This window comes from Gorilla gorilla, chromosome 20 (assembly GCF_029281585.2).
Source record: "Gorilla gorilla gorilla isolate KB3781 chromosome 20, NHGRI_mGorGor1-v2.1_pri, whole genome shotgun sequence".
In the NCBI taxonomy this organism is placed as follows: Eukaryota; Metazoa; Chordata; class Mammalia; order Primates; family Hominidae; genus Gorilla; species Gorilla gorilla.
In genome coordinates, this window is record NC_073244.2 from 66,799,177 (window position 1) to 66,819,357 (window position 20,181).

The 20,181-nt window shown below is 48.8% G+C and overlaps 2 protein-coding genes across 2 annotated transcripts in view; both read left to right on the forward strand.

Annotated features, from left to right (window-relative positions):
* Nucleotides 1-997: 997 nt before the first annotated feature.
* Nucleotides 998-15,152, forward strand: LOC115933447 (killer cell immunoglobulin-like receptor 2DL3). Its single transcript, XM_063701653.1, has 8 exons — nucleotides 998-1,031; nucleotides 3,246-3,281; nucleotides 5,740-6,039; nucleotides 7,566-7,859; nucleotides 9,600-9,650; nucleotides 13,908-14,012; nucleotides 14,475-14,527; nucleotides 14,626-15,152. The coding sequence occupies exons 1-8, from the start codon at nucleotides 998-1,000 to the stop codon at nucleotides 14,833-14,835; spliced, it is 1,083 nt and encodes a 360-aa protein (XP_063557723.1). The 3' UTR covers nucleotides 14,836-15,152.
* A 2,164-nt stretch (nucleotides 15,153-17,316) lies between these two features.
* The window catches only part of LOC101128484 (putative killer cell immunoglobulin-like receptor like protein KIR3DP1), a 30,762-nt gene continuing 27,897 nt past the window's right edge, over nucleotides 17,317-20,181 (forward strand). The window contains 3 exon segments of the mRNA XM_063701654.1: nucleotides 17,317-17,350; nucleotides 18,005-18,040; nucleotides 18,768-19,049. Of these exon segments, the coding sequence (XP_063557724.1) occupies nucleotides 17,317-17,350; nucleotides 18,005-18,040; nucleotides 18,768-19,049 (352 nt within the window).

Here is a 20,181-nt window from a genome sequence, read left to right on the forward strand (position 1 = left end):
TAATTTGTTATTATAGGCTATTTGCTATTTTTTTTTCTAGAGGCGGAGTCTTGCTCTGTCGCCCAGGCTGGACTGCAGAGACGCAATCTCAGCTCACTGCGACCTCCGCCTCCCGGGTTCAAGCGATTCTCGTGCCTCAGCCTCTTGGGTAGCTGGCGTTACAGGTGCCTGCCACCAGGCACGGCTAATTTTTGGATTTTTAGCAGAGACACGGTTTCACTCTGTTGGCCAGGCTGCTCTCAATCTCCTCATCTCAGTTCATCCGCCCACCTTGGCTTCCAGACGCGCTGGGGAAACTTGATTTTCTATAGCATTATGTTACTGGATATTTCTGTAAAATTTAAAATGAGGGAGGGAGAGAGACAGAGAGAGAGCAAACTCCAGAGTTGGGACTCTGGAATCTTGGGTCATGAAACAAATTTTAGATAAAACTACAAAACTCCAGAATTTACATGTGTGGTTTTTGCTGATAACGTACAATTCTAAGATTGTAAATAATTGCATAATCCTTCCCTGGGAATTTAAATCATTTTAACTGGTTCTGCTGCAATACCAGAAATACAAGCATGAACAATTCCAATGGTTTATTAGTCAGAATGACTCTGAAAACATTAATAATACCGATTAGATATTTTGCATATTACACAGGAAGAAGAGTTTGAATCTCAGATAAAAACAATAAAAATACATGAAAAGTCTTTCACGTTAGCACAGATTTTAGGCATCTCGTGTTCGGGAGGTTGGATCTGAGACGTGTTTTGAGTTGGTCATAGTGAAGGACACTAGGTGTCAATTCAACTGAGAACAATTTCCAGGAAGCCGTGTTCCGCTCTTGAGCGAGCACCCACTGGGCCTCATGCAAGGTAGAAAGAGCCTGCGTACGTCACCCTCCCATGATGTGGTCAACATGTAAACTGCATGGGCAGGGCGCCAAATAACATCCTGTGCGCTGCTGAGCTGAGCTGGGGCGCGGCCGCCTGTCTGCTCCAGCAGCACCATGTCGCTCATGGTCGTCAGCATGGCGTGTGTTGGTGAGTCCTGGAAAGGAATAGAGGGAGGGAGTGCGGGGATTGAGATCTGGGCCCAGAGGTGGAGATATAGGCCTGGAGGTGGAGTTATGGGCCTGGAGTGGAGATCTGGGCCTGGAGTGGATATATGGGCCTGGAGGCAGAGATATGGGCCTGGGGTGGAGATATGGGCCTGGAGTGGAGATAGGAACCTGGAGGGGAGATAGGAACCTGGAGGGGAGATAGGAGCCTGGAGTGGAGATATGGGCCTGCGGTGCAGATATGGGCCTGGAGTGGAAACATGGGCCTGGAAGTGGAGATATGGGCCTGGAGTGGAGTTATGGGCCTGGAGGTGGAGTTACAGGCCTGTAGTAGAGTTATGGGCCAGGAGTGGAGATATGGGCCTAGAGGTGGATATCTGGGCCTGGAGTGGAGATCTGGCCTGGAGTGGAGATCTGGGCCTGGAGTGGGGATATAGGCCTGGAGTGGAGATAGGAACCTGGAGGAGAGATAGGAACCTGCAGGGGAGGTAGGAGCCTAGGGTGGAGATATGGGACTGGAGTGGAGATATGGGACTGGAGTGGAGATATGGGACTGGAGTGGAGATATGGGCCTGGAGGTGGAGATATGGACCTGGAATGGAGATATGAGCCTGGAGTGGAGATATGGGCCTAGAGTCGAGATACAGGCCTGGAGGTGGAGATCTGGGCCTGGAGTGGAGATCTGGACCTGGAGTGGAGATATGGGCCTGGAGTGGAGATATGAGCTTGGAGTGGAGATATGGCCCTGGAGTGGAGATATTGGCCTGGAGTGCAGATATGGGCCTGGAGTGGAGATATGGGCCTGGAGGTGGAGATATGGGTCTGGAATGGAGATCTGGGCCTGGAGTGGAGATATGGTTCTGGAGTGGAGATATGGGCCTGGAGTGGAGATATGGTTCTGGAGTGGAGATATGGGCCTGGAGTGGAGATATGGGACTGGAGTGGAGATATGGGCATGGGGTGGAGATATGGGCTGGGAGTGGAGATATGGACATGGGGTGGAGATATGGGACTGGAGTGGAGATATGTGCCTGGAGTGGAGATATGGGTGTGAAGTGGAGATATGGGCCTGGAGTGGAGATATGGGCGTGGGGTGGAGATATGGGTATGGAGTGGAGATATGGGCATGGGGTGGAGATATGGGTGTGGGGTGGAGATACGGGCCTAGAGTGGAGATATGGGTGTGGGGTGGAGATATGGGTGTCTGGTGGAGATATGGGTATGGAGTGGAGATATGGGCATGGGGTGGAGATATGGGCCTGAAGTGGAGATATGGGCCTGGAGTGGAGATATGGGTGTGGGGTGGAGATATGGGCCTGGAGTGGAGATCTGGGCCTGCGGTGGAGATATGGCCCTAGGATGGGGATATGGGCCTGGAATGGAGATATGGGCCTTGGTGTGAAGATATGGGACTGGAGTGGAGATATGGGCCTGATGTAGAGATATGGGCTTGAAGTGGAGATATGATCCTGGAGTGTAGTTATGGGCCTGGAGGTGGAGATCTGGTCCCGGGGTGGAGATATGGGCCTGGAGTGGAGATATGGGCCTGGAGTGGAGATATGGGACTGGAGAGGAGATATGGGCCTGGAGTGGAGATATGGCCCTGGAGTGGAGATCTGGGCCTGGAGTGGAGATATGGGCCTGGAGTGGAGATCTGAGCCTGGATTGGAGATATGAGCCTGGATTGGAGATATGGGCCTAGGGTGGAGATCTGAGCCTGGATTGGAGATGTGGGCCCGGATTGGCTATATGGGCCTAGGGTGGAAATATCGGCCTAGAGTGGAGATATGGGCCTGGAGTGGAGATATGGGCCTGAGTGGAGATATGGGCCTGGAGTGGAGATATGGGCCTGGGGTGGAGATATGGGCCTGAGTGGAGATATGGGCCTGGATTGGAGATATGGGCCTAGGGTGGAGATATGGGCCCGGATTGGCTATATGGGCCTAGGGTGGAAATATCGGCCTAGAGTGGAGATATGGGCCTGGAGTGGAGATATGGGCTTGGGGTGGGGATATGTACCTGGAGACTGGGTCTCTGCACAGCCGAGAGCCCTTTCCTGGGTGCAGGTAGGCACTGAGGGTGAGTTTCCCTTCGGCCCAGGAAGGGCATGGCTACCAAGACTCACAGCCCAGTGGGGGCAGCAAGGAAGGCCTGGTTTGCCTGCAGATGGATGGTCCATCATGATCTTTCTTTCCAGGGTTCTTCTTGCTGCAGGGGGCCTGGCCACATGAGGGTAAGTCCTTCTCCAAACCTTAAGGTGTCATCTCCCCCATAGGATTTTCCTGAAATGGGAGGGAAGTCCTGTAAGGGAGTCTCTCATAAACTAGGAAGAGGGGACTCTGGGGTGCTCGGCCCACAGTTCCGACCTTGCCTCCCTGGCCTTTCATTCCCTTGGCAGAGTCAAGTTCTGTGGGGGCCAGGGTTAGACTGGGGTGCTCAAAGCTGGGGTGTGTGGTGGGGAAGTGGTAGGAAGAGCAGATCCTCTGAGGACAAAGGTGTTACTCACACACTTCAGCGTTTCCATGACGGTAGGGGCTGCAGTGTGGCTGCTGTCATTCTACCAGAAGAGGTGGGAAACCACAGCCATGGCCCTGACATTCCAAATCCTCTGATGGGGGCTCAGTTGTTTATTTTCATTCAGGCATCTGCTGATATTCCATTCTCGAAGGACATGCCCTCCACCCCATGTCTACCCTGTGTTGTTTTATGTGAGTAATCTTACAGTATTAAAATCTAGTAGGAGTCTCTTACTCAGCACTTGTTCAAAGTTCTCAGCTGACACTTTTGTTGTAGGGAGACACCTTGTCTTTGAGGGATGGGTCCTTCCTTTAGCCCTAGTCACCAAGGTGTGATAGCAGCCATAGAAACGTGGAAAGTGGGGAGAATCTTCAGAGCACAGGGAGGGAGGGGCGGCTCCACATCCTCCTCTCTAAGGCGGCGCCTCCTTCTCCCCAAGGTGGTTAGGACAAGCCCTTGCTTTCTACCTGGGCCAGCCTTGTGGTCCCTCCAGAACATGTGACTCTTCGGTGTCACTCTAATCTTGGGTTTAACAACTTCAGTGTGTACAAGGATGATGGGGTGCCTGTCCCTGAGCTGTAAAACAGAATATTCTAGAAAAGCCTTTTCATGGGCCCTGTGACCATGTCACACGCAGGGACCTATAGATGCCGGGGTTCACACACACACTCCCCCAGTGGGTGGTCGGTACCCAGCAAACCCCTGGTGATCATGGTCACAGGTCAGAGGGCTCCTGTCTGGGATTCTCCTTGTCCCACCTCCTGAATCCCAGAGCTTCTGGTAGGCATGTCCTTGAGGGTCCCATCACGCAGGACCTGACTGTATTTGGGGTAAAGGGGGATTGAATACAGGGAAATGGGTGCTGTGGTGGGAAGAATAATTGTCCCCAGTGATGACTACATTCTAATCCCTGGAGTCTGTGACTATTTATGTTATAGGGGAAGGGACTGAAGGGGAAGATGGAGTTCAGATTGTTGATGAGTTGACCTTGAGATGGGGAGACAGCCTGGACTGTCCCGGTGGGCTCAGTATAATCACAAGGGTCCACATGAAAGGAGGAGGAAGAGGGGAGTGGGGATTAGAGCAGCATAATGGGAGTCTCCACCAGCTTTGAAGGTGGATGAAGCCCATAAGCCATGAATGCAGGTGGCCTATAGAGGCTGGAAAAGTCAAGGAACTGATTCTCCTGAGTCTCCAGAGGGAACACAGCCCTGCAGATGCCTTGATTTTAGCCCTCGAAAAACAGGGTCCGATCTCTGTCTCCAGAATCGGAGGCGGTCAGTGTGCTCTCTCCTGCTGCCATGCTTCTGATAATTTTCTACAGCAGCAACAGGAAACCAACACTGGAACCCAGGTCAAGGACAAGTTAAGAAAAGACACAAGGATAGCCAGGCATGGTGGCAGGTGAATGTAATCCTAGCGACTCGGGAGGCTGAGGGCAGGAGAATCACTTGAACCCAGGAGACAGATGTTGCAGTGAGCATAGACCACACCACTTCACTCCAGCCTGGGTGAAGGAGTGAGACTCTGTCTCCAAAATTAATTAATTAATTAAAGAAACCAAACAAAGAGAAGGTTGGCTACACCGAGATCAGCAAGGGTGGGATGATGATGCCACCACTAGGCTCCATTCACATAGGGAGGGGTTGATACTCCTCAAATCAGCACGAGGAGCCAGCCTATGGAAACTGGCACCGTGGAGAAGGCACAGGCATGGCAAGAGTGGCTCCCAGTCCCCACCAGGAACAGGGTGTGTGGACACTGGTGCCTGCCTTACTGATCAGTTCATACCTCCTGCCAAGGATTCCAATTCGTCCAAAAGAGATTGAACAAGGCTGCTAAGAGCTGGGACGTGCAGCCTATCCTGCTTCCTCTTCCACCCCCACATAGACAGCAAGAAAGACATTAGTGTGACATAGATACAACAGCCCAAGAGATGAGGCTAAGCCCAGTGGGAAGGGAATCAGAGGCTACTAGAGACAGAGGGACAGAGAAGAGGGAGGGAGACAGATGGAAGGACCTGCACCATTAGTTATGGGCACAGAAAAGAACATGAAGACACAGAGAGGAAGGAGAGAGACAGACACCAGCGAGGGGAAGCCTCACTCATTCCAGGTGCCATGGATGTGACGATAAAGAGAGACGCCTTCTAAACTCACAACCTCTCTTCCTAGGAGTCCACAGAAAACCTTCCCTCCTGGCCCTCCCTGGTCACCTGGTGAAATCAGAAGAAACAGTCATCCTGCAATGTTGGTCACATGTCATGTTTGAGCACTTCCTTCTGCACAGAGAGGGGGAGGTTAACGACACTTTGTGCCACATTGGAGAGCTCCATGATGGGGTCTCCAAGGCCAACTTCTCCATCGGTCCCATGACGGAAGACCTGGCAGGGACCTACAGATGCTACGGTTCTGTTACTTACTCCCCCTATCAGTTGTCAGCTCCCAGTGACCCTCTGGACATCGTGATCACAGGTGAGAGAGTCTGGACATTCTTCTCATTGTCACTGGGATACGGAGTGAATGATCCAGGACTTGGAGGCCCAGGTGGTTGTAAGGAAGATGAGCTTGGTATTCTTATGGGGAGAGACTGACTTGGTGAGGTCTGTACCAACAGAGACAGAGAAACAGGAGACACAAGTACAGACCAGGTGTCATAACAGAGGACAAAGACAGGGGCCATACAGGGAGTTAGAAAAGACAGAAAGAGTTAAAGGAGACAGACAGACAGACAGACATGTCCCAGAGAGGGGTGTCCATCCATGCTGACTTTGCTCAGAGACCTGGCACAGGTTAGAAGTTTCATTTCTGTTTTACCTCCACAAAGTGTTCTCTACCAGGAGAACCCAAGGACACCCATATTTCTGACCTGAGTTGGGTCCTGTTGCCTCAGGCCTTGTGGCACCTACAGACGCCGTGTTTATTCTGACACCTCTGCCTTCCATGTAATGGAGAATAACCGTCCCAAGATATCATGGCCCCAGAACACCAACCCCTGTATGTTGTGTGAACTTCGGGTCCCCAGACTGGATTCTGAGGCTCACATTCCAAATAACCCCACATATGAGAGGATCACTGAGAGGCACAGAGAGAAATCAGGAACACCAAAAAGCAAAGACATAAACACACAGAGAATGAGCCAGAGGAAGGAGATTGAGAGACTCACAGACACATAAAGAGAGAGAAAAAAGGGCAGAGAAGTGGTGAGAATGATGGAAGGGAGCAGAGAAAAGCACTACAATTAGAGTCCTGAGGGAGAGGCACAAGGACATAGAAAGATGGAGATGTGGGGATGAATTGCAGAGATTCCAAAGAGAACTAGAGAGACCGAGAGGCAGAGCAAGACAGATGATAGATGGATAGATATAGATAGATGATAAATAGGTAGATGATAGACAATAGGTTATAGATACATAGATGATGATTGATTGATTCATTAATAGATGATACATAGACATTATGATGATGAAGATAGATAGATAATACAAAGAGATAGAGAGGCAGACAAAGAGAGAAATCATACAGAGATGATACATAGATATAGATAACAGATGATTGATGGATAGATAGACAATTGATTGATAAATAGATGATATATAGATATAGATGGCAGGAAGAGAATTTGTAGTTAGACACTGAATAGATAAATAGATAGATCGATAGATAATAGATAGAAATATGCAGAAAGTTATGAACAGGACACAAAGTGAGAAACTCAGAATTTAAAAAAGTAACCTCAAGTCAACCAATCCAAGGAGAGTCAGAGAGAATAAAGCAATCCAAAAAGGAAAAACATATCTAGAGGTGGGAAAGTGAGATCAGAGACCTAGAGAGACAGAGAAGGTGGAAGGAGGAAATAGACATGAAGAGAGATGGGGTGGAGGGTGAGAGAGAGAGAGAGCATTAGGTCATAGAGCAGGGGAGTGAGTTCTCAGCTCAGGTGTGAGGGGAGCTGTGACAAGGAAGAACCTCCCTGAGGAAACTGCCTCTTCTCCTTCCAGGTCTATATGAGAAACCTTCTCTCTCAGCCCAGCCGGGCCCCACAGTTCAGGCAGGAGAGAATGTGACCTTGTCCTGCAGCTCCCAGAGCTCCTATGACATGTACCATCTATCCAGGGAGGAGGGGGGCCGTGAACGTAGGCTCCCTGCAGGGCCCAAGGTCAACGGAACATTCCAGGCCAACTTTCCTCTGGATCCTGCCACCCACGGAGGGACCTACAGATGCTTCGGCTCTTTCCGTGACTCTCCCTACGAGTGGTCAGACCCGAGTGACCCACTGCTTGTTTCTGTCACAGGTGAGGAAAGGCCCTGCCTGTCCCATGTCCTGTGATCCTAGAGCCTTAGCTGAGGAGCTTCCTGCTGATGATGGAGAGAAGCATGGACAGATGCAGAGAGAAGATGCAGCATGGGTGTGAGGGAGGGATCAGGGTGCAGGATGGCAGACAGGGCACCTCCAAACCCTCCTGCACGGCCTGCATGGAGGCCCGCGGCCAGGGCTCCAGGCACCCAGGCAGATGGAGAAAGCGGTCAGAAGACACCCAGAGAAGGGGAGACTGGGCTTAGTTTGGGGAGATCAGAGGTTCCCTCAGCCCCTCAACCTTACCCATTTCCCAGAAGCCCATCCTTGCCTCTCACCTACACAGAGATGTCATCACCAGCAACCCCTACACCCTTTTCTTTTTGTTTGAAAAAATATTTACTGAGGTTAAATATACCTATATAGCTTACCACCTTTAACATTTTTTTTTTTGAGGCGGAGTCTAGCTCTGTCCCCTGTGCTGGAGTGCAGTGGCACAATCTCAGCTCACTGCAACCTCCGCCATTTTAATGGGGTGAGATGAAAACTCACTTTGATTTTAATTTGCGTTTCTCTGATGATGAGTGATACTGAGCACTTTTTAGTATGTGGGAAAATTTCATGTCTTTTGCTCCCTTTTCAATTAAATCATTTGTTTTATTGAGTTGTTTGAGCTTCTTATATTTCTAGATATTAATCCCGTCTCGGATGCATAGTTTGCACATATTTGCTCCCAATCCGTGGGTTGTCTCTTCACTTTGTTGGTTTATTTTTAGTGGTGCAGAAGTTGCTTAGTTTGAGGTAATCCCAATGGTCTATTTTTGCTTGGATTACTTGTGTTTTGAAGGTTTAAAACAAAATGTCTTCCTTCAGACAAATGTCCTGGAGCATTTCCCCAATATTTTCTTCTACGTGTTTCATAGGCTCAGGCCTTAGACTCACATCTTTAATCCATTTTCATTTGATTTTTGTGTATAGTGACAGGTAGAGGTGCAGTTTCATTCCTCTGCATGTAGATGTCCAGGTTTCCCGGCACTGTTTATTGAAAAGACTGTCCTTTCCTGATTGTGAGTTCTTGGCACCTTTGTCAAAGTCCATTAGATGGGCTGGGCATGATGGCTGAAACCTGCAATTTCAGCACTTTGGGAGCCTGAGGCAGGTGGATCACCTGAGGCCAGGAGTTCAAGATTAGTCTGGCCGACGTGATGAAACATCGTCTCCACTAAAAATATAAAAATTAGCTGAGCATGGTGGTCAGCACCTGTAATACCACTACTCAGGAGTTTGAGGCAAGAGAATTGATTGAACCCAGGAGGCTGTGGTGGCAGTGAACCGAGATTGCACCCCTGCACTCCAGCCTGGGTGACAGAGTGAGAATCCATCTCAAAAGAAAAAGTAAAAAAACATTGGATGTAAATGCGTGGATTATATCTGTGTTATTCATTCTGCTCCGTTGTTCTATGTGCCTTTCTTTATGCCAGCATCATGCTGTTTTGCTTACTACAGCTCTGTAACATATTTTGAGATCAGGTAGTGTGATGTTCCTGTTCTTTCTTTATACCTTGAAGTCTCAAGACAGTGGGCGTCACATACAAAAATTACGGAAAAAAGGATCCCAGGACTCCCAGGGCACAATATTAGATAACAGAGTGTTGGCCATGAACCAACCTCAAAGATTTCCACTGAGTAGAGGACAGACACCCTCATTTCCTCACCTCTCTCCTGTCTCATGTTCTAGGAAACCCTTCAAATAGTTGGCCTTCACCCACTGAACCAAGCTCCAAAACAGGTGAGTACAGAACCCTCTTATATCTGCTTTTGGAAACCTGGGGAGGTGGAAACCTTGGATTCAAGCGTTGACTCAGCATCTCACAGCTCTGACTTTGTACACCTGTCTTCCACCATCTCTGAACTCCAGATACTCCAACAGCAAAAGGGATCTGGGCCCAAACCAGGGCTCAGTGAAATCTCTTCATCTCTCATTTTATGGAGCTGAGACCTCCTACAAGCTACAAGAATGATTGCCAATCTGACATCTTTCTCAGGAAAAATACAATGTTTGTTCTGCCTGCATTCCTAACTGGAGGATAAATTCCTGGGGGCTTGAGAGAGGGAAGGGAAGGGAACATCTGATGAGGGTGGGTGTTTAGAGAAGTTCCACTTGACAAGGAATGAATTACTGTTGGTCACGAAGCAACCCTGGCTGACTCAGCAGAGCAAGAGCCTTGCCGTAAAAGAGAACAGAGCTCATGCACGCACACTTCGACTCACTGACTCATTCAGCCACGGCCCCATGCTCAGGCTGTGCAGTGTGGAACCTTTTCCTATTGTTGCCATAACAAATTTCCACAAGATTCATGGGTGAAAACAAAATGGTTATTTAATTATCTTACAGTGCTCTAGCTCAAAGTATGAAGTGCATCTCACTGGGCTAAAATCAAGGTGACAGCAAGGCTGCCTTCCCTCTGAAGGTTCCAGGCAAGAATCTGCTTCTCACTTGTCCCTGCTTCTAAAGGCTCCCAGTTCCTTGGCTCCTGGTCTCCTTCCTCCTTCCTCAAAGCCCACAAAGACTGATCACATCTCACATGGCATCACTCAGACCCTTCTTCCTTACCACACCTCTTTCTCTGAATGCTGCTCTCCCTTCTTCCTTATCTTTTGAAAACTTGGGGATTCTATTGGGTTCACAAAGATGAAAATCCATCATAATCTCCCGGAAATCATCCAGGATACCCTTGTTTTAAGTTCAGTTGATTAGCAACCGTAAATCCATCTGCAATCTTCGTTCCACCTTTCCTTGTAAAATAACATATTCACAAGCTATGGAGGCTAGGACAGGGACATTTTGGGTTGGGACAGCATTCTCCTGCCTTCCACATACAGTGAACAAGATGCATTTGGCCTCTGCTCTTCGGACACTGATATTGCAGATGGTTAAATGGGAGGGCAGAAAATGTATGCACAAGTGGACCAATAAATGAATGATCCATTGGGAAGCATCTGTGCATGAAATCTATTTTTTGTTTGTTCGTTTGTTTATTGAGACAGAGTCTCCCTCTGTCTTCCAGGCTACAGTGCAGTGTCACCATCTTGGCTCACTGCAACCTGTGTCTCCTTGATTGAAGTGATTCTCCTGCCTCAGCCTCTCGAGTAGCTGGGATTACAGGCAACTGCCACCATGCCCGGCTAACTCTTTTTGTATATTTTTTGTAGAGAGGATGTTTCACCATGTTGGCCAAGCTTGTCTGAAACTCCCAACCTCAAGTGATCCAACCGCCTCAGCATCCCAAAGTACTGGGATTACAGGCGTGAGCCACTGTGCCCAGCCAGAATTCAAAATCAATAATAGATAATGCTGAGTGTATGAGTTTGGGTGACAGAGAAGATCTCACTAAACAGATATTTGTGACATTAATGAAAAACACGGATTGAACCCCTGAAAGATTGGCGGAAGGATTTTCCACACACAGCTGTCAGCCGTGAAGGCACAAAGGTGAAAACAATCTGATGTGGAAGGAAGAGGCTCTGCCTGAAATGCTGGGAATGACGTGGGGAGAATGACAAGACGACTGTGGAGAGACGGAGAGCACACTGGGTACACAGGAAACTAAGGAGGAACAAGGGGTGTGTGTTTGATACTCACAGCCATTGGATTCACCTCGGGGTAACCAGGAATCCCTACATGATTAATAGTGACTGACATGAAAATAAGGGAGGCCCAGGCTCATAACTGGAATCTAGGAGACTGTGGAAAAGGCAATTCCCGCCTCACTGGTGAAATATGGTGCTGATTTAGACCCTAAGTGGATGAAGCAGATGGATATAAGATATGCTTGTGAGGTGGAATCATTGGCTGGAAAGGCTTGCTGGGTATGATTTTCCTAGTTGTTTAATCCTCGCTTAATTAATTTCTTTCTGAGATTTATTCATCCTACACATAAATCAATACCTGGCAAGCAGTGACAGATATATGAGGGGTGGTGGAAGTGAAGGGACCTATTATAGCATAGTATACAAGTCTGTGAACGGTGGCTCAAGCCTAACCCAGCACTGCAGGAGGCCAAGGCGGGTGGATTCCACGAAGTCAGGAGTTCCAGACCACCCTGGCCAACATGGTGAAACCCTATCTCTACGAACAATACAAAAATTAGCCGAGCATGGTGGTGCACCCCTGTAATCCCAGCTCCTACTCAGGAGGATGAAGCAGGAGAATGACTTCAACCCAGGAGGTGGAGGTTGCAGTGAGTGGAGATTGCATCACTGCACTCCAGCCTGGGTGACACAAGGAGACTCCATCTCAAAAAATAAAAATAAGAAATGCATAAATATAATATAACACACATGAATGACAAAGGCACCTGAATTCCAATCATCATTTTTCTATTTCTCTATAATTACTTCTTTGATCCTTTATCTTATCCGTTAGGCAATCAGCCTAAAACCTCTTCCCTATTTGGCTTTCTGTGAGCATGAGATCATATAGAAAATGTGAAAGCTCGCTGAATCCTCCAGCACAGATCGTGGAATAGAGAAACTGCTCTGTTCATCACAAAAAAAAAATGCCCTCTCACCCAAATCCCCACCTCACCCCTACTTCCAATCACCTGTGGAGATTCAGATAGACCATGGGGAGGTAAACATTAATACTCCTTGGAGTGAGTCCAGATTTTGGAATCAGAGATCAGTGCCAGCACTAGCTCCTGCTCCCCTTTCCTACTAATTCACAGGAGGACAGGTGGTATTGAAGCAATAGATGGCCGAGGGTGTGGTCCTTCCCCCAGCCTCTCGGGTAGAACAGCAGCCTAACATGTGTCTCCCGAGATCACAAAGAGTAGCACGTTTCACACGGGCTTCAACACTATTTCCTGGACGTAAGACATTAGAGAATTCTACTTCGCTTTTTTTAATCTTGATTTCACTTTTGTTTCCTTTTCTTGGAGAATGCAAGTTGTTTGACTCAAGAATGCTGTGGATGTAGAAATCCTAAAGCACATTCGCTGTGTATCAATCCCAGTGCAGTCTTCCCAGAGAAGACTCTAAACACCTCTGGACTGCACCTGGGCCTATGCCAATTCCTATCACTGACCGTCACTCCAGGGAGACAGAACACACAGAGGATACATTACACAGGCAGGTTCATTACTAACAGATAAGAAGCGAGTGACAACAGAAGCCTACATTTCAATGTGAGCCAGTCCCTCAAGGCTCAGAAAAGCTGCTCGGGACATATGGAGTCACCCCATTTGCAGTGTAGCTGGGGGAAGCCAGAAAGCAGCCCAGCCTGGGTTTTGTACCCTGGAGCCACAGGAAGCTCTCAGCTAAAGCACTGCATGACGTCCTCCTCCAGGAAGAACAGGAAGACAGCCCAGGCTGTTCTGAGACATTCCTCCTGATCTCAGGACGTTGCTGTCTTAGTCCATTTTTGTTGCTCTAAAGGAACACTTGAGTCTGGGTAACTTCTAAAGAAAAGAGATTGGTTTGCCTCACAGTTCTGCAGGCTGTACTGGAAGCATGGCAACAGCAGCTATTTCTCGTGACGGCCTCAGGCTGCTCCCACTCTGGCAGAAGGGAAGGAGGGTCTGTCTGTGCAGAGACCACAGAGATCACACGGCAAGAGAGGGAGCAAGGGGGAGAGGAAGTGATGGAGTTTCCAAGCTCTTTTTAACGACCAGCTCTCCAGGAACTAATAGAGGGGGAGCTTGCTAACCCCGTCTCCTTGGGACAGCATTGATCTGTTCATGATGGATCCACCTCCATGACCCAAACACCTCTCAAGAGGCCCAACCTCCCACTCTGGGGGTTAAATTTCAATGTGAGGTTTGAAGGGGTCAAACATCTCAACTAAAGTAGTTGTATCCTCAGCACGTTCTATGGTTACTATGAGAGCTATAACTGAGAAAGCAGGAGAAAGCTAGGTCTCCCGCCATCTGGGTGCTTGTCCTAAAGAGGTGTTTTATGTGGTTACCTGTCAATCAAGAAATGCGAGACAATTCATATAGAGGAACTGCTATGATTAGCTTCTTATTGGTGTCTCATCTTCTTCCAGGTAACCCCAGACACCTGCACGTTCTGATTGGGACCTCAGTGGTCATCATCCTCTTCATCCTCCTCCTCTTCTTTCTCCTTCATCACTGGTGCTCCAACAAAAAAAGTAAGTCTCACGAAGCAGAGGCCAGAGAGCTCAGAGCCATGTGGGGAAGCAGGATGGGAGCACTCAGGTGTGTGTTCCTCACAGGCAGGATGGTCCCTGGCCCAAGGCAGGAGCCACAGAGGCAGGACTTTCTAGAGAGAGCACCAGACTCCCGGCACCTGCCTTCAGCTCACAGACCATTGCCTGATTCTGAACTGTATCCTTATGTCCCCTGCAGCCATTCACATCCAGGAGAAGGTTCCATGACAGGCAGAAAGTGGGAGACAGAATCAATGGGATGGGAACTCAGAGCTATTCATGGGATGGGTCCTTGAGCTCAAAGAGATAGAATGTCTGAGTCTGCTGTTGCCAACTGAGGGACCTCAGGCACCTATGGCCTCCCCCTGCATGTTGGTATCTGCTTATGAAATGAGGACCCAGAAGTGCCCTCCGAGCTGTTTTGTTGACTTCCGTCTCCTACAGATGCTGCTGTAATGGACCAAGAGCCTGCAGGGAACAGAACAGTGAACAGGGAGGTAGGTGCTCCTCGGCCCAGCCTCGTGGCTGGTGTTATTCCCAAGGAGTCCTGGAAAACGTGAGCACCCTCCCTCACTCAGCATTTCCGTCTTTCCAGGACTCTGATGAACAAGACCCTCAGGAGGTGACATACACACAGTTGCATCACTGCGTTTTCACTCAGAGAAAAATCTCTCCCCCTTCTCAGAGGCCCAAGACACCCCCAACAGATACCAGCGTGTACACGGAACTTCCAAATGCTGAGCCCAGATCCAAAGTTGTCTCCTGTCCACGAGCACCACAGTCAGGCCTTGAGGGCGTCTTCTAGGGAGACAACAGCCCTGTCTCAAAACTGGGTTGCCAGCTCCCATGTACCAGCAGCTGGAATCTGAAGGCATCAGTCTTCATCTTAGGGCATCGCTCTTCCTCACACCATGAATCTGAACGTGCCTCTCTCTTGCTTACAAATGTCTAAGGTCCCCACTGCCTGCTGGAGAGAAAACACACTCCTTTGCTTAGCCCACAATTCTCCATTTCACTTGACCCCTGCCCACCTCTCCAACCTAACTGGCTTACTTCCTAGTCTACTTGAGGCTGCAATCACACTGAGGAACTCACAATTCCAAACATACAAGAGGCTCCCTCTTGACATGGCACTTACACAAATGCTGTTCCACCTTCCCTCATGCTGTTCCACCTTCCCTCATGCTGTTTCAGCTTTCTTCAGACTATTTTCCAGCCTTCTGTCAGCAGTGAAACTTTTAAAATTTTTTGTGATTTCAATGTAGCTGTCTCCTCTTCAAATAAACATGTCTGCCCTCATGCTATAGGTAATGTGACACTATTAGCTGAAAGAAACCGCTGTTATCATTACCATGTCCATACAACCCCATCTATTCTCTACTGGGTTCTCACCCCTGGACTCTAAGCTTCTGGAAGCAGGGTGGAGCCTCATTTGTCTCTGGGACTCCAATTTTCATCCAAAGATGCAGCACATAGGAGGTTCCAAGGATCGTGAATCACAAGAACAAGTGATATTCTTACTCTCTGCAGACCTGGAAAGCTGGCAGAGTCATTCCAAGATGAAACATTTGCAGAGTCATAGGGCTTGTTAGTCTCATCTCCACGGGGACACATATCAACACATCACATTTCATACTATAAATATACAGTCGCTCCTCCATATCTGTGGGGTTTACAGGTGTTTATTGAACCAAGTATAAATCAAAAATATTCAGAGAAAATATCCACAAAGTTTCAAAAAGCATAACTATGTTGAACGGACACAAATGAAGCTGTGTGTAGGCTGTATCAGGAATTATAAGTAATCTAGAGATGATTTCATGTATACAGGAGGATGTGCATATGTTATTTGCAAACGCTGTGCCATTTCATATAAGAGGCTTGAGCATCTGCAGATTTTGGTATCTGAGTGGAGATCCTGGAACCAATCACCCACGAATAGTGAAGGATGACCGTATATGACTTTTATTTCTCAATTTTAAATATAAATCATAAAAAATGTACAATAACTAGATAAAAATTAAGAAGTGTTTTTATAGTGTGAGAATAAGTTGAGATTTATTTTTTCCTATGTGTAACCCTTTGGTTTAATATTGTTTATTGAGAAGACATTCTATGCCACCTTAAACCACAGGGCAGCCTTTGTCAACTATAAAGGGACTATGTGTACATATATGTATTTTAGACACTGTCTCTGCTAAACGGCTCTCTGTGTCCACACTCTTGAGGATGCTGCACTTTATGTAGCCTCATACAACCCTTTAAATTTAGTAGCCAGAGCCCTCTAATTTGTTATTATAGGCTATTTACTATTTTTTTTTTTTCTTGAGGCGGAGTCTTGCTCTGTCACCCAGGCTGGACTGCCGTGGCGGAATCTCAGCTCACTGCAACCTCCGCCTCCCGGGTTCAAGCGATTCTCGTGCCTCAGCCTCTTGAGTAGCTGGCATTACAGGTGCCTGCCACCAGGCACGGCTAATTTTTGGATTTTTAGCAGAGACACGGTTTCACTCTGTTGGCCAGGCTGCTCTCAATCTCCTCATCTCAGTTCATCCGCCCACCTCGGCTTCCCGACGTGCTGGGGGAAACTTGATTTTCTATAGCATTATGTCACTGGATATTTCTGTAAAATTTAAAATGAGGGAGGGAGAGAGACAGACAGAGAGCAAACTCCAGAGTTGGGACTCTGGAATCTTGGGTCATGAGACAAATTTTAGATAAAACTACAAAAATCCAGGGTTTACATGTATGGTTTTTGCTGATAACGTACAATTCTAAGATTGTACATAATTGCATAATCCTTCCCTGGGAATTTAAATCATTTTAACTGGTTCTGCTGTAATACTAGAAATACAAGCATGAACAATTCTAATGGTTTATTAGTCACAATGACTCTGAAAACATTAATAATACCTGTTAGATATTTTGCATATTACACATGAAGAAGAGTTTGAATCTCAGATAAAAACAATAAAAATACATGAAAAGTCTTTCACGTTAGCACAGATTTTAGGCATCTCGTGTTCGGGAGGTTGGATCTGAGACGTGTTTTGAGTTGGTCATAGTGAAGGACACTAGGTGTCAATTCTAGTGAGAACAATTTCCAGGAAGCCGTGTTCCGCTCTTGAGCGAGCACCCACTGGGCCTCATGCAAGGTAGAAAGAGCCTGAGTACGTCACCCTCCCATGATGTGGTCAACATGTAAACTGCATGGGCAGGGCGCCAAATAACATCCTGTGCGCTTCTGAGCTGAGCTGGGGCGCGGCCGCCTGTCTGCACCGGCAGCACCATGTCGCTCATGGTCGTCAGCATGGCGTGTGTTGGTGAGTCCTGGAAAGGAATAGAGGGAGGGAGTGCGGGGATTGAGATCTGGGCCCAGAGGTGGAGATGTGGGCCTGGAGGTGGAGTTATGGGCCTGGAGGTGGAGATCTGGGTCTGGAGTGCAGATAGGAACCTGGAGGGGAGATAGGAGCCTGGAGTGGAGATATGGGCCTGAGGTGGAGTTACAGGCCTGTAGTAGAGATATGAGCCAGGAGTGGAGATATGGGCCTAGAGGTGGATATTTGGGCCTGGAGTGGAGATATGGGCCTAGAGTGGAGATATGGGCTTGGGGTGGAGATCTGGGCCTGGAGGTGGAGTTACGGGCCTTCAGTAGAGATATGGGCCTGGAGTGGAGATATGGGCCTGGAGTGGAGATATGGGCCTGGAGTGGAGATATAGGCCTAGGGTGGAAATATTGGCCTGGAGTGGAGATATGGGCTTGTGGTGGGGATCTGGGCTTGTGGTGGGGATCTGGTCTTGGAGGCTGGGTCTCTGCACAGCCGACAGCCCTGTTCTTGGGTGCAGGTAGGCACTGAGGGTGAGTTTAACTTCAGTCCAGGAAGGGCCTGGCTACCAAGACTCACAGCCCAGTGGGGGCAGCAAGGGAGGCCTGGTTTGCCTGCAGATGGATCGTCCATCATGATCTTTCTTTCCAGGGTTCTTCTTGCTGCAGGGGGCCTGGCCACATGAGGGTGAGTCCTTCTCCAAACCTTAGGGTGTCATCTCCCCACATAAGAGGATTTTCCTGAAACAGGAGGGAAGCCCTGTCAGGGAGTCTCTCATAAACTAGGAAGAGGGGATCCTGGGGTGCTCGGCCCACAGTTCCGACCTCGCCTCCCTGGCCTTTCATTCCCTTGGCAGAGTCAAGTCCTGTGGGGACCAGGGTTGGACTGGGGTGCTCAAAGCTGGGGTGTGTGGTGGGGAAGTGGTAGGAACAGCAGATCCTCTGAGGAAAAAGGTGTTACTCACACACTTCAGCGTTTCCATGACGGTAGGGGCTGCAGTGTGGCTGCTGTCACTCCACCAGAAGAGGTGGGAAACCACAGCCATGGCCCTGACATTCCAAATCCTCTGATGGGGACTCAGTTGCTTATTTTCATTCAGGCATCTGCTGATATTCCATTCTCAAAGGACATGCCCTCCACCTCATGTCTACCTTGTGTTGTTTTATGTGAGTAATCTTACAGTATTAAAATCTAGTAGGAGTCTCTTACTCAGCACTTGCTCAAAGTTCTCAGCTGACATTTTTGTTGTAGGGAGACACCTTGTGTTTGCGGGATGGGTCCTTCCTTTAGCCCTGGGCACCAAGGTGTGATAGCAGCCATAGAAACATGGAAAGCGAGGAGAATCTTCAGAGCACAGGGAGGGAGGGGCGGCTCCACATCCTCCTCTCTAAGGCGGTGCCTCCTTCTCCCCAAGGTGGTCAGGACAAGCCCTTGCTGTCTGCCTGGCCCAGCCCTGTGGTGCCTCCAGGACATGTGATTCTTCGGTGTCATTCTTATCTTGGGTTTAACAACTTCAGTGTGTACAAGGAAGATGGGGTGCCCGGCACTGAGCTCTACAACAGAATATTCTGGAACAGCCTTTTCATGGGCCCTGTGACCCCAGCACACACAGGGACGTACAGATGTCGGGGTTCACACCCACACTCCCCCAGTGGGTGGTCGGCACCCAGCAACCCCCTGGTGATCATGGTCACAGGTCAGAGGACTCGTGTCTGGGATCCTCCTTGTCCCACCTCCTGAATCCCACAGCTTCTGGTGGGGGTGTCCTTGAGGGTCCCATCACCCAGGCCCTGACTATATTTGGGGTAAAGGGGGATTGAATACAGGGAAATGGGTGCTGTGGTGGGAAGAATAATTGTCCCCAGTGATGGTGACATTCTAATCCCTGGAACCTGTGACTACTTATGTTATAGGGGAAGGGACTGAAGGGGAAGATGGAGCTCAGGTTGTTGATGAGTTGACTTTGAGATGGGGAGACAGCCTGGACTGTCCCACTAGGCTCAGTATAATCACAAGTGTCCACATGAAAGGAGGAGGAAGAGGGGAGTGGGGATTAGAGCAGTGTAATGGGAGTCTCCATCAGCTTTGAAGGTGGAGGAAGGCCATGAGCCATGAATGCAGGTGGCCTATAGAGGCTGGAAAAGTCAAGGAACTGATTCTCCTGAGTCTCCAGAGGGAACGAAGCCCTGCAGACGCCTTGATTTTAGCCCGGGAAAAATAGGGTCCGATTTCTGTCTCCAGAATTGGAAGGGGTCAGTGTGTTCTCTCCTGCTGCCATGCTTCTGATAATTTTCTACAGCAGCAACAGGAAACCAACACTGGAACCCAGGTCAAGGACAAATTAAGAAACGACACAAGGATAGCCGGGCATGGTGGCAGACGCATGTAATCCTAGGGACTCGGGAGGCTGAGGGCAGGAGAACCGCTTGAACCCAGGAGACAGAGGTTGCAGTGAGCCGAGACCACACCACTTTACTCCAGCCTGGACGAAGAATTGAGACCCTGTCTCCAAATTTAATTAATTAATTAAAGAAACCAAACAAGGAGAAGGTTGGCTACCCTGAGATCACCAAGGGTGGGATGATGATGCCACCACCACGCTCCATCCACATAGGGAGGATACTCCTCAAATCAGCACGAGGAGCCAGCCTATGGAAACTGGCACCATGGAGAAGACACAGGCATGGCAAGAGTGGCTCCCAGTCCCCACCAGGAACAGGGTGTGTGGACACTGCTGCCTGCCTTACTGATCAGTTCATACCTCCTGCCAATGATTCCAATTCGTCCAAAAGAGATTGAACAAGGCTGCTAAGAGCCTGGACGTGCAG